The 12,937-nt window shown below is 41.0% G+C and overlaps 5 protein-coding genes across 5 annotated transcripts; 4 read left to right on the plus strand and 1 right to left on the minus strand.

Annotated features, from left to right (window-relative positions):
• Window positions 1-10: 10 nt before the first annotated feature.
• Window positions 11-562, plus strand: CBG23610 (the record flags this gene model as incomplete). The annotated part of the gene is made up of 2 exons (XM_002647781.1): window positions 11-422; window positions 468-562. 2 exons carry the CDS (start codon window positions 11-13, stop codon window positions 560-562), a joined length of 507 nt encoding a protein of 168 aa, XP_002647827.1.
• Window positions 563-1,838: 1,276 nt separating this feature from the next.
• Window positions 1,839-2,333, minus strand: CBG23611 (the record flags this gene model as incomplete). The annotated part of the gene is made up of 2 exons (XM_002647782.1): window positions 1,839-2,021; window positions 2,331-2,333. 2 exons carry the CDS (start codon window positions 2,331-2,333, stop codon window positions 1,839-1,841), a joined length of 186 nt encoding a protein of 61 aa, XP_002647828.1.
• Window positions 2,334-3,450: 1,117 nt separating this feature from the next.
• Window positions 3,451-6,255, plus strand: Cbr-grl-5 (the record flags this gene model as incomplete). Its single annotated transcript, XM_002647783.1, has 4 exons — window positions 3,451-3,498; window positions 4,461-4,638; window positions 4,766-5,094; window positions 6,073-6,255. 4 exons carry the CDS (start codon window positions 3,451-3,453, stop codon window positions 6,253-6,255), a joined length of 738 nt encoding a protein of 245 aa, XP_002647829.1.
• Window positions 6,256-6,912: 657 nt separating this feature from the next.
• On the plus strand, window positions 6,913-8,035 carry CBG23613 (the record flags this gene model as incomplete). Its single annotated transcript, XM_002647784.1, has 4 exons — window positions 6,913-7,111; window positions 7,394-7,507; window positions 7,791-7,928; window positions 7,980-8,035. 4 exons carry the CDS (start codon window positions 6,913-6,915, stop codon window positions 8,033-8,035), a joined length of 507 nt encoding a protein of 168 aa, XP_002647830.1.
• A 2,864-nt stretch (window positions 8,036-10,899) lies between these two features.
• On the plus strand, window positions 10,900-11,441 carry CBG23614 (the record flags this gene model as incomplete). The annotated part of the gene is made up of 3 exons (XM_045236708.1): window positions 10,900-10,957; window positions 11,005-11,373; window positions 11,428-11,441. The coding sequence occupies 3 exons, from the start codon at window positions 10,900-10,902 to the stop codon at window positions 11,439-11,441; spliced, it is 441 nt and encodes a 146-aa protein (XP_045091122.1).
• Window positions 11,442-12,937: the final 1,496 nt, after the last annotated feature.

Below are 12,937 nucleotides of genomic sequence, written 5' to 3' on the forward strand. Positions count from 1 at the left end.
TCCAAAAGAAATGCGCTCTCTCATCATCTCCTCTGCCCTTCTGGTCATTCTCGTCCAATGCGGGTATCCAGTAGCCGACACCTACCCAACACTACCACCGACATATCCAACAACTCCCAGCTATCCAACCACCCCATCCTATCCAACCACCCCATCCTATCCAACCACCCCATCCTACCCAGTTCCATCGTACGTTGTTCCAAAGAAGTATCCAGTTGCTCAAACATACCCAACCAAGCCGACTTACCCATCTCCACCAACTGACTACGCTCAGAAGCCATCGTACTCCGCTTCACCACCACCAGCACCATCTGGATACACATCCAGTGACAGCGAAGTTGTGGGATCGGAGCCAGGGTATGCTCCAGCTGCCTCCACTTACTCTGGAAGCGCCGCAACGGACTACAACTCAGCTGGAACTTGTGAGTTTGTCAAAGAGGATTTCAGCCTAAATTGGATAATTTCAGTCCGTCAACGCGCCAAGGCTCGCACCGCCCAGAACCGCCAATTCCATCGTCGTGCGCTTACTCCAATCAAGAGATTCCAACAGAGAAAGCACTAAATTTAAAGGGACCTTGTTGCTTCAAACACTGCTATTCACATCTTTTGTATTGCTTCCAATAAAAACATTTTTGTAGCATTCAAATTTACCTCTTCGGATTTAGACTGTGTACTTAGCATAGGTTTTTTTTACAGAATCCCCGGGTAACCATACTTGCGACCGGGCCTTTGTGGGATCTATCATAGTTCTTTCTACTTAAAATTAATCTTTACAGACCAACCAAATTAGATATGATAGAACTTACAGACAAAAAACAAAGGCCCGGCTCGGCCAGGGCTCACGCGACGAGACCCGGTAACTTTATGACTTGTAACTTAGTTCAAAGACAAGATACAGTAACTTGATAAATATCATTTTGTAGTACTCGTTGAGTTCTATCATATCCAATTTAGTTGGTCTAAAATTTTGGATTCTGAAAGAAACTATGGCAGGGCCCGCGAAGGCCGGGGAAAGGCCCGGATTACAAGTATGGTTTCATCAGAATACCCGGGTAACCCTTGGTTGGCTTCCTGTGTTAGCTGAAACGGCCTATGTTCAGAACAAAATGTTAGTCCCTCTCTAACCCAAAATCCCAATATAAATCCCTTCCCAAAAAAGAACAACACTCCCGATTTGTTTAATTACACGTCTTGGAGCAAAAGAGTCGGAAAGAGAGCCGATTTTATGGCCTTCCGACTGCGGTGGTCGTCTGCCAAAATGAATCAAGTTGTATGATGTCCTCAACGACTTTTTCGTCTTCCTTTCCTTTTTTGACTCCTCGCGCAAAGGTTGGAAGGAGGAAGCGAAAGTGGGAGAAGAAGAAGAAGAAGAGGAGAATATGCGGCAATACGCATTGAAGATTGGAAGAAGAAAAGAGTAATTGAACTCGTTGAGCGATGATGTGTTACACTTGCGGTACGGAGGTGAAACAGCATGTTTGCCAGATCTACACGTGCACTTTGAGCTCAATTATCTCGGTTTCTATGAAAGGTGTCGAAAATTTGGCAACTCATAAAGTGCTGGCAATGCTATGATAAATAATTTATCAGTTGACCAGTTTTCGATATCTCTCACAGGAAACGAGATAATTAGGTTTAAAAGAACGATCTTTTAAAGGAGTTTTACAGTTTCCAGAAGAAAAATTCGAGTGTTATTTAAACGTGACAAAAAAAATTTGTTTATAAAAGAAATCCAAATTATAGAATAAAAAAGCTACGTGAAATGGTATAGAAACCCGAGATGGCCGATCGACCTCAGGAAGAATTACTATAAAGGAAGATAGAAGTGGAGGAAAGAATCAGTTCTCCCTTCTCTCGGCTCCAGAAAAGAATGGGGACCCGGAGAAAGGATAGGGTCCTGGGTCCTGGGTCCTGGGTCCTGGGTCCTGGGTCCTGGGTCCTGGGTCCTGGGTCCTGGGTCCTGGGTCCTGGGTCCTGGGTCCTGGGTCCTGGGTCCTGGGTCCTGGGTCCTGGGTCCTGAGCTCAAACTTGACAAAGCGCGTGCCCTTTTATTAAGGGTTTTACGGTATGTGAGACCATAATATTTTTTAACATTTTTAAATATTTAACTAGATATTCAGAAACCTAGAAAATAATTTCCCCCACCAACGATAAAAATGTTGCAAAATCTAGACATCTGCAAGTTTTTTTCATGACACCTTCCGCGGAAATGGATATTTCGCATCTGCGGAATCGAGATCAATCTTCACACATAGTATTTCTAGGATTACGTGATTATTGTTAGGTCTTGAAAAGTTAGAGATACCCTACATTCTCTCCTAAAATCCCACCATATGGACTTTGAGCTAAATTATCTCGGTTCCTATAAGAGATATGAAAAAGATGTCAACTGATAAAATGTTTATCATAGTATCACAAACATTTTATCAGTTGACAGCATTTTTATATCTCTAACAGGTACCGAGAAAAATTAGCTCGATGTTCGATGTTCTATTACGTGTGGTACGGTAAGTTTTTCGGAGTTTCGATTCAAGTTTGGTTACTTTGAATGATACTGTTAGGGTTCAGAGAAGCAACACAATTTAGACAAATTCAAACCTGACATCTGGAATTTCAGAAAATCAATAAATCTTTCATTGCAAGATCATAGCACAGATAAGAGATTGCTAGAATCCAGTTCTCACGAACAAGTTAACCTATCCACTGATCTTACCAGTTCAAATTAGTGAAACACTTTACGAATGAGTGATTTTCTGAATAGGATGATTACAATCTCAAATATCAGATTTTCCGAGTTCAGCTTCCCAAAGTATAGCAAACCTAGGTTCCTGAGAAGTTCCTCAAGATCATTCCATTTCCCTCCGATCATCATCCAAGAAGTCCAAATGCCATCATAGATTCTCCAGCGCCCGCAAACTGCTTATGTATGCCATTTCGCAAAAGATATCGAATCTCGTTATTCCTTCCTCTATTTCAATCCTATTCGATCAACAAAAAGCCTTACGCAATCCACAATCTATCCGATTCTTTTGATGAATTGGTGAAGGCATCGGGAAACAAAAGTGATAATGAAGTGATTCCAATTGAAATGATTAGAGATTGGATTAGAAGATGAAAGAACTTTAATTAGAATTCAATCCCAAAGTTCCTCGTTGTCCTCCTCTTCTTGCTTCTCATTGTTCCTTAAGGTGTGACATGCAAATGTCTCGGCCACAGGATTAGCATGTTTCTCCTCTTCACAACAAGCGGTCAACAAAAAAAAAGGCCGAGACATCTCGTCCTATTTCCTCTTTTTCTACCATCTGATGGCTAACGAAGCTTAAAACCCGTTTCGACGTCGCAACAAGGCGGGGAGGATGATGATACCGAGAGAGGGAGAGGCATATAACACACCTCTACTATAAATTGTCATTTATTCCTTGGATTGTGCCTTCATATTTCGAGACGAAGATGTTGAGAACTACTCTTTTATTAGCCATCGGTGTTGTTGCTTCTCAGGTAGGTATTTTGTTATTGTTGGTAGAATTATTAGCTGTATTTTACTATTTTTTAAAATATTTATTGACCATAATGTTAGCCAATTCTGTATAGCCAGTATTCCTCCCACTTCTTCTATCGTATCTTTTTAAATAAAAAAATTCTATCACTAAATTTAAAAGAAATTCGTTTTGGTCTACAATTAGGACTAACTATTTGAGGAAGTATATAATAAAAGGGCCCTCTAACTTCGGGCTGAATTTTCTCGGTTCCTGTTGAAGATATCAAAAATCTGTCAACTAATAAAATGTTGCTGATATTATGATAAACAATTCATCAGTTGACAAATGTTTGATATCTTCCACAGGAACCGAGATAATTGAGCTAAAACTGAACGTAAATAGTTTACTTCTATAAGAGCATTCATATGTGGTCCTTGGGTTTGCCGTAACTGTTTTGGGCCATTTTCTAGCTATTTTGGTAACTATCTTGGACTATTTGGAATTACTTAGATCTGGGAAAACGCTGGTTCTTTGCAGCTTCCATATGGCAGCCGCAACCGCCTCGTTGGCATTTTTTTTGGGTGATCCGACCACCCTAGAAACTCTTTTCTTCTCTAATGAAGCCAGAGATGTGTGGTTTGAAATTTTCAAAATTTTAAGAATTTGAGAAAGTATTATTGGCTAACTTGACCGAAGACCGCATACCATAACTAGTCTGATCGAAGCCTACCTTTTAATTTGAGCTCAATTATCTCGGCTATTAAAAAAGATAGCAAAATTATGTCAGCTGTTAAACTATTGGTCGTCTTATGATAAACAATTTATCAGTTGAAAACTTCTTGATATCTGTGACAGGAACCGAGATAATTGAGCTCAAAGTGCACATACATGATGAGCCTCTATTAGAGCATTTACAGAAAATGATATTTGATATTACGATACCGAAGCTTCCCCCATCCTTATTGTTATTTTAATTTTCAGGCCTTCTTCTTTGGAGGAGGCGGTGGTGCCGCTTGCGGTTGCTCTGCTCCACCAGCTTGTCCTCCACCACCATCACCATCTCCATGTGGTGGCGGAGGAGGTGGCTATGCTAGAGCATACTCTGCACCAACATTTGCCGCCGGAGGAGGATCCTACCCACAACAGCCACTTTATCAGCGTGAGTTATGTCTATATAGCCGCCCAGGTGCTGAGTGGTTTATCACCAAGCATGGCCTTTATGATCCCGAAGATCTCACATGTGCCTTTCCCATCCTCGGCAAACCATGAAAAATTACAATTTTCAGCACAACCATCCTACCAACCAGCTGCTGCTCCAGCCGCCTTCGGATCTTCCTATGCTGCTCAACCACAGCCATTCGCCGCTGCTCCAGCTCCATTTGCATCTCAACCACAATCGTTCGCAGCTCAGCCACAATCATTCGCTGCTGCGCCACAGCCAATTGTTTCGCCACCACAAGGATACGCTGCCCCACACAAGAGACACATCATCAACAATATGGAAGACACCGGAGTCGATCAATCTGAAGGATATGTTGCCCGTGTGAAGAGAGACGAGGAGGCTGTCTTCGATCCAAAGTGCAATTCTGAGGATCTCAAGGCTATTATTATTGCTGTGAGTTTGTAGAAAAAGTACTTGTCCGTTTTGTCTGAAAATTCCGTATCCCATAGACCGAGTCTGGAACTTCATTTCTGTATAAAAATCAAGTTTCTAGCTTTATTTTGGAGCGAGTTATAGAGCGTGCAAGGACACAATCGGCTGGAGGTGAGGCGCCCTTCCCTGTCTCGCTCGACACCTCCAGCCGACCGCGTCTTGGTCAGCCAATTGCTTGTAAATACAGCTAGAAAATTGATTTTTGTATTAAATTAAATTGTAGAAGAATTTTTTCTAATTGTCAAATCTCTTAAAACTCGTCAAAAAACGGACCAAAACACCAGAAAATTGTAAACGCTGATACCGTAAACGATGTTAATTTTGACCCGATTTATCTCGGTACTTATCAAAGATACAAAGCAGTTGTTAACTGATAAAATGTTTTTCAGATAATGATGAACATTTTATCAGTTGACAATTTTTTGATATCTCCCACAAGAGCCGAGAAAAGCTAGCTCAAAGTTAAGAGCTATGGGAACCTTCTATTACAGGTTTCAATGTAAATGACGAGCAAGTTTTTCAAAATGTTCCCAAATTGATTGATTCTAGAATATCAGAAAACCACAGTTCTATTTTTACCCCTAGCTACTTTCCCTTTTTTGCACTATCCATTAATTTTCCCCTCATCCTCTCCCAACGGAGATCTTCCAACCAGATAAAACCATCAGAATCGCTCTCATCAACAATCAAAAAACGCAGTTCTCACACTATCAGTTTCTCATTATCACCCCCGATATTTCCGAGCGCCGTCCATCATTGACGTTTTTTTTTTCACCATAAATCTGATGACAGTTTTTTTCTGAGAACTGGCCTATTCTATGTACCAACATTCCTCTTACCCCCCCCCCCCCCCATTATTCTTAACTACCTACCTTATTAGTTGGGAACTTTTGAAGAAGATTTTTTGATTCGTTTGTCTAATAGAAAAAAACTTTGCAGAACATCAACGAGAGCACCGCCGTTGCCAAGCGTCAAATCCAATCCGCCGCCGCCGATGCCATCGGAGGACGCGTTGACGTCATCTGCTCTAAAGGAACCTTCTCCTACATTGTGAATACCGAATTGTACTGTGAGACGGAGAAGGATGGAACCACATGCTTCGCCTTCAAACAATCTTCCTAGATCTTATTATTTTTGATTAATAACTCTATTATTGTCTTTATCAAAAATGTGCAATTTCCCCCCACTGATGTAGATTGAAGGCTAATAAATTTTCGACTATCATTGTCATTACTAATAACATTCACCAAATTCCCTATGTGCGGATGTATGTCGCGTGCCTTTTGACCCATTCAAAGTTAACCGATCGAGCTGAAACCTGGGCAGGCGAATCAGAAATTTTTATTAGCTGATGCCCGAACTCTTGGTTTTTCGAAATTTTGATTTTGAGGTTTTCTCGAGATGTTCCTTGGTTTCACCACAGTGAATGGTAGAGGGCAGGGAGGACGAGCGAGGAGGGGAGAGGAGGAGAGGGAGAGGAAAGCACACATATTGCGAAAACTCTGAAAAAGACTCTGAAAAAGTGTTCCCTGAATGAAAGTGTCGAAACCTCTTCATGAGATTACGGGTACAGTATGCGGAGCCCAGGAGGTTCAGCCCCGGAGGGGCGTAAACCGCCTGGCAGAGTACACTGACATGTATTCGACGACAAAGAGAAGGCCACTGACACATACACATTTTGCATTTTTCGAGACTCCGCCCCTTTCCACCCTCGCCCCCGGCCTCTCCTTTCGCTGCTCGTCTTTTTTTTCGGCATTCGCGTGTTCGTGTACAATCAACATGAATAACGGGCAATCTTCCACTTCGAATGGCTTAGACCCCGAAAGGGTTAAAGAAGAATTGGAATCTGTGGAATTGGACGAAGAAGAAGAAGAAGAAGAAGAAGAAGAAGAGATATCGTCGACAACCGCTCAGAGGCTCTTTCAGGATGTCATGACGGATATCAACGTGGAAATGGCTGAGCTTCAGCATGAGATTGGTGAGTGATTTTGGTTTGAAGGAAGTTGGTGCATTTTTTTGGATAAACTACAGTAACGGTCATTAAGACATATTTAGGTCATTGCGACACATAGTTTCTGCCTATTGACAGGTACTGTACGCCCTACCTTGCCCCACCGTAGCTCAGCTGGTAGCTCCGAGGCAGCTCTGGCGTTGGGTCCAAAAGTTCAACTTCTTTTGATTTGTGTATATGATCGAAATTTCAAGAAACTCATGATTTTATGCCTCGATCCCCCTTTAAATACAGTCAGAATGATTTTAGAGCTCTTCACTCCAGAGGAGCAAGCCTGGATCAATGACCAGGCCGTGATCAATCTCAAGGACGTTCAGAAGACCGTGGCATTCGCTCGTCGGAAGGATATGGAGCATACCACGAGTGAGTTTAGAGGACCGTTGGGTCATTTTGAGATCAAAATGAGTCATCTTAGATTCATTATTTTCTAGATTCCTGGAACAAATAACAATGAGTCATAATATCCAAAAAAATTTTTTGAAAACAAGAACTGTAAAATTTTGTGCCGAAAATGACGATTAATGGGATTTTGTTTGAATGTTTTTTTGACTGGAGATGCCATTGAGTCAATATTAGTGACTACATCTTTCTAGACGAAAAAGAAGATGGATCTAATTTTGAAAATCGATGCAAATCACAATTTCAGAGTACCAGAAGATGCTTCTGGAGCAGAAGCGCAAGGCTCTGAAGACGTTCAAGAAGCGCCTCGAGCAGAACACGAGATACAACCCGGGAAGAGTTGCGAAGAGTCGTGCCGCGGAGACCACATATCCCAGTGACGATGGTAGGATTCTAAAAAAATTGATTTGAATTTTTCCCAAAGTAAGAATTTCAGAGATCGAAGTGCTCCACGAGAAAGTGGTGAAGAAGAAGAAGAGCAAGAAGAAGTGAGCAATGATCGTTATCTACAGTATCTTCTGATGATTTCCCCGAATGATATCCCCAAGTGTTCACCATGATTCCAGTCTAGGCCTTCGTCACATTTCCGACCCCTCTTTTTTCTTCCCCCCTTGTCACTTTCTCGCTCCCCGGTACTTACACTTCTCTGGTGTGTTCAGCACTCTTTTTTCTATTCAATAAACTTTGAGAAACTATAACCCGTTCCGTTTTGAAATCTACTTTACGTCTTCAGGTAATTAGCAGACTACTGTAGTTCTCATTTTCCATGTTCCAGTCTTCATGTCCCCTCCGTCTTGGCGTATTGTACTACCGACCCCTATGAAGTTGTCTTGGCAGGCCGCCCGTGTGTTTGCTCCTACCAAGTCAATCTTTATTGTTGGTTTTTTTTATGCGAATGACCAATAAATTTCCCTTTACTGGGTGATAAAAGACCAGAAAGCGGGAACTGTAATGGGAAATAATAATGGAAAGTCCCCCTATTTCTACATCTGAAAATTCTCGGAAAATTTCCTCAGACAAATAAATGTCAGTTTCGTAATAAATCCCCATGACATTTTCCTGATTAATTTTTTTTTTGAAAAAATGGCTTTTTAAGTGTGCGGGAAGGCTTGATTGGATATGTGTATAGCTGATTGGAGTCTGGGGGAAATGATCTTTCGGAATCCGAATGGAATTAGGGGAGGATAATGCATTGACTATGAGAGGAATGAAAGGGCTCAACTACAGTAACCCGCTTGTCGGAAGTTCTGAAAGAAAGGTCATCTGGCGGTAATCTGATAACTTTTACTTTTACAAGCTCGCGCGTTCTCTTTGTTAAGCAAATTTTGATTTGCGGTAATAAGATGAAACAACCTTGATAAGACCATTGAGATGTGTGATGTTGATTACGATCGAACAAAATTTCCAAAAATCGCTCAAATTCTCTACTCAAAAAATTCTCCAACGATATTTCGAAAAAAAATACAGTAGTCCAAAAAATGACCTAACAAGCACCTATAGGCGATTTTAGCGATTTCGACATGGTGGCCTAACTTTCTTAACATGGTTTTTCCAGGCCACCGTAGTTGATGTTCCAAAATTGACCTGACTTTCACATGGTGTGTTTCCTAAGCAATTTAGCATGGTGGCTTAACTATTTCAAGTTGAGCTCTCTAGGCTATCAACTTTTTTGGAATAGAAATGGCCGGATATTCACAAGGTTTGTTTTTGGGTCACTTTGAGATGGTGGCCTAAGTTTCGCAAGTTGACTTTTCTAGGCCACCATGGTAAATGACCTAGAAAACAAGCAAGGTTGATACCAGGACGTTTATAAGTCATTCATCGTGGTGACCTAACTTTTGCGAGTTCAAATTTCTAGGCCATCAACTTTTTTGGCCTAGAAAGGACCTTATAATCACTTGGAGTGTTTTCAAGGTCATCTACCATGGTGGCCTAACAAACTCAACTTGCAAAAGTCAGGCCACCATGTGGCCTAGAAAACACATGAAGGCTTGTTAGGCTATTTCTAGGTCATGTATCATGGTGGCTAGACTTACGCAAGTTGAGTTTTCTAGGCCGGCACGGTAAATGGGCTAGAAAACACACGATGTTAATATCAGGCTATTTTTATGCCGTTTGAGATGGTGGCCTAGAAAACTCAACTTACAAAAGTTAGGCCACCATGTTTAAATGGCTAGAAATGGTGTGATATTTATTTCGTGTGCTTTCAGACCATTTTAACATGGTGGCATAACTTTCGAAAGTTGAGTTTTCTAGGCCACCATGGTAAATGACCTAGAAAACAAGCAAAGTTGATATCAGGCTGTTTATAAGTCATTCATCGTGGGGGCCTAACTTTTGCGAGTTCAAATTTCTAGGCTATCAACTTGTTTGGCCTAAAAATGACCTGATATTCAGAAAATTCGAAATTTCGCAATTTTTTGAGACATCGAAAAATTCTGATGATTACTTTTCGAAAACGCATGAAATCAATTACTACTTTTTGGGGTTGTTATGCGTCAGACACACTTACAGGCGCATATATTTTCAAATGAGGTTTCGCGCCGCCTTTGCGCAAAGATGCTAGGTATGGTCCGCGCAGACAAAAAACAAAATAAACATATTTCTCTCTCATTTAATGGGCCCATTTTTTCTATTAATCGATGGCCAGCCTAAAAAAATACTAGTTGTCAATTAGTACTTTTTGCAGTATTGAACATCTGCTCACCAAAAACACTTTTTAACAGCTGCACACATTTCTTAATGCCTTTTTCTACCCCCCTGTCATCCGATTACCCTTTTTTCAACCGTTTTTTTTCATGTCTCTCTATTGTTCATCTGTTTAACTCAAGACACGTGCGCCCTACTGACATAGATTTCTCATTTTATTCTATGCCGCAGGATTATTGATTTTTTAGCTATCCGTGTCAAAAAACATTGTCATCAATTTTTCCTGGAAAATTTCGGGTTTTGAAAAAAAGATCCGTTGTAAAAGCCAACGCGAATATCTCGTCGGGTGGTTGCCAAGGGAGGATCTCTGCTTCTCTTTTCTTTTTGAAGTCGCTTGCTATTATACCGCAAAACCTGTAATAGAAGGGCCCCTGACGTTTCACTTTAAGCTAATTTTCCTCGGTTTCTGACAAAGAGATGAAAAAGTGGTCAACTGATAAAGTGGTAAAGTGGTGTTCTGATAAAGTGGTTTATCAGAACATCAAAAGTGTTTTGTCAGTTGACAACTTCTTGATAACTTTCATAGGAATTGAGATGATTTTGCTAAAGCTTGCAAGTGTGGGGGCCCTTCTATTACAGGTTTTACTGTAATTAAACTTCAGGAAAAAAGTTTCATTCTGAAAAAAATCAATTTTTTCCAGGTAAAAATGTTCCAAAACCACGAAAAATTAGGCACCGAAACTTCCACCCCAGCCAGAGATATCGGTCAGAGTTTTTAGAAAATTTTCAACATTAACCCTCTCGATTTTCAGGAATCTTCCCGAATCCTGCATTCCAAAGCCCAGAAGAGCGTGCTCGTGATGCTCCACGTCTAGAGATGCTCCGCAAGCTCCAAGACGTCGTCGACGCCCGCGGTCTCACCGACTTTCATGAGATTCTAAAGGCCAAGGAAGAGGTAGAGAAGAGTCTGAAACGGGGAAGTTCAAGTGATGTGGAGAATGTTGAGCCGGTGTCGGAGGAGAAAGAAGAAGAAGTGAAAAGGAAGAAAAAGAAGGAAAAGATGGCAGCTGCGAAGGAGCCGAAAACGGAGAAAAAGAAGAAGGAGATGTTCCCGCGTCTCGTTCGCCGCAACGCTCGTCGCGGCGGGTCCACCGAGGAAGGGCAGACATGGACCGAGGAGGGTAAGGGGCTATTTTTTGATTGGTTAAAAATTTATGGAATTATTATTTTTGCAGTTGTCATGTTCTGATGGTACGGGATGGCACAGGATGGGCGTCGCTTCTTTTTTGTTGTTCTTTTCTATGTTAATAATGGAACCATATGAATCTTTTTTTGTTTCTAATTCTTGTGATTTCAAGTCGAAAAAAAATGAAAGAAGAACTGAACATTCTCAGAAATCGTTGGAGGACTGCTCTAACAGAATTGTTCATTATAATATTACCAAAGTTTTATTACTTGACAAGTTTTTGATACATCTTATAGGAACCGAGATAATTGAGCTCAAGATACAGGTATAGGATGGACTATTTTTAGAGCATTTACGGCATATGTGGTCTTTAGGTTTGCCACCGCGTAGCTAGTTCGCCTCTATAAACGTTCTGTGCTATAAAATCCTGAAAATTCTAAAAATTTTAAAATGGTTCAAATGGTTTTTGCTCACGAACCAATTTCTATTGTGATAGTAGTAGTTTAAAATTCGTAAACTCAAAGACACAATTTTAAACAAAAACATTTTAGGATCTACAACTATTTTGTGTCATTCTGAAGCCCGTGAAATTCGCTTCAAAACGGTGTAATTTTCATTCATTTTGGTCCATGTTAAAGCAAGTTATGCGCCTTTAAAGTTGGCCGCCGTTTAGAAATATGCAGACAGCGAGAGTACTCTCGTTTCTCTGCGTCTCTCCTCACGACTTTAAGTCGCTGTATCTCATCATTACCGGTGTCTATTAATTTTACAGTGTTGCAAATTTTCAATTTTTCTTCGCTATGTTTGTTTCTATTGCCAGTGTACACGTATGGTTGCTCGTCATCCACAGAGCTCAGCTGACCCCAAACGGTGGCATATAACTCAGTACCTGCTATTTCAAACGATGAGTCTATTTTCGTTGCTCTTAAACGTGCCTAGATTTTTCCGCCTGAATTTTATTTTCAAAAACCAAAACACTCTGTTCCCACTTTTCTTTCGCCCATTTCTCTGCTCCCCTCCTATTGAAATCAACCAGATTGTCAGAAAAATACAATTTTCGTGTCATCAACCATCTGACACTCGTTCCCACGTTTTCCAAACCAGAAAAAGCTAAATTAGCATAAAATGTATAGTCGATGGTTTCTGATTTGATTTTGGTGTTTGATGATGAATGGTGGAGATGAGGGATTGAAGAATTTTAACAGTTTTCCTGGGTCCCTGTTTTCTTCTGGTCCAAAAAAGTGAGGAACAATGATGTCAATCGTTTACTCCCGCGTGTGCGTTTGCGCAATTATGCTTGTATGAGTTGCATTTGTTGCTCGTCTGCGGGTCAACTTCCCCCTCTCCGTCCTGGATATTGTCATTATACAGGTGTCAAATGGGTGTCGAATTACACGGAAGGTGTGTTTCTGTTTTTGAGGGGTCACATGGACATGATAAAGCATACTTGCGGACGGGCCTAAAGCGGGCAGTGGCGGGCCCTGTCATAGTTTCTTTTAGGATCAATATTTTTTGACTAACTAAATTAGATATGATAGAACTTTTCTAGCACTACTAAA

This window comes from Caenorhabditis briggsae (assembly GCF_000004555.2).
Source record: "Caenorhabditis briggsae complete genome, chrV, whole genome shotgun sequence".
Classification (NCBI taxonomy): Eukaryota; Metazoa; Nematoda; class Chromadorea; order Rhabditida; family Rhabditidae; genus Caenorhabditis; species Caenorhabditis briggsae.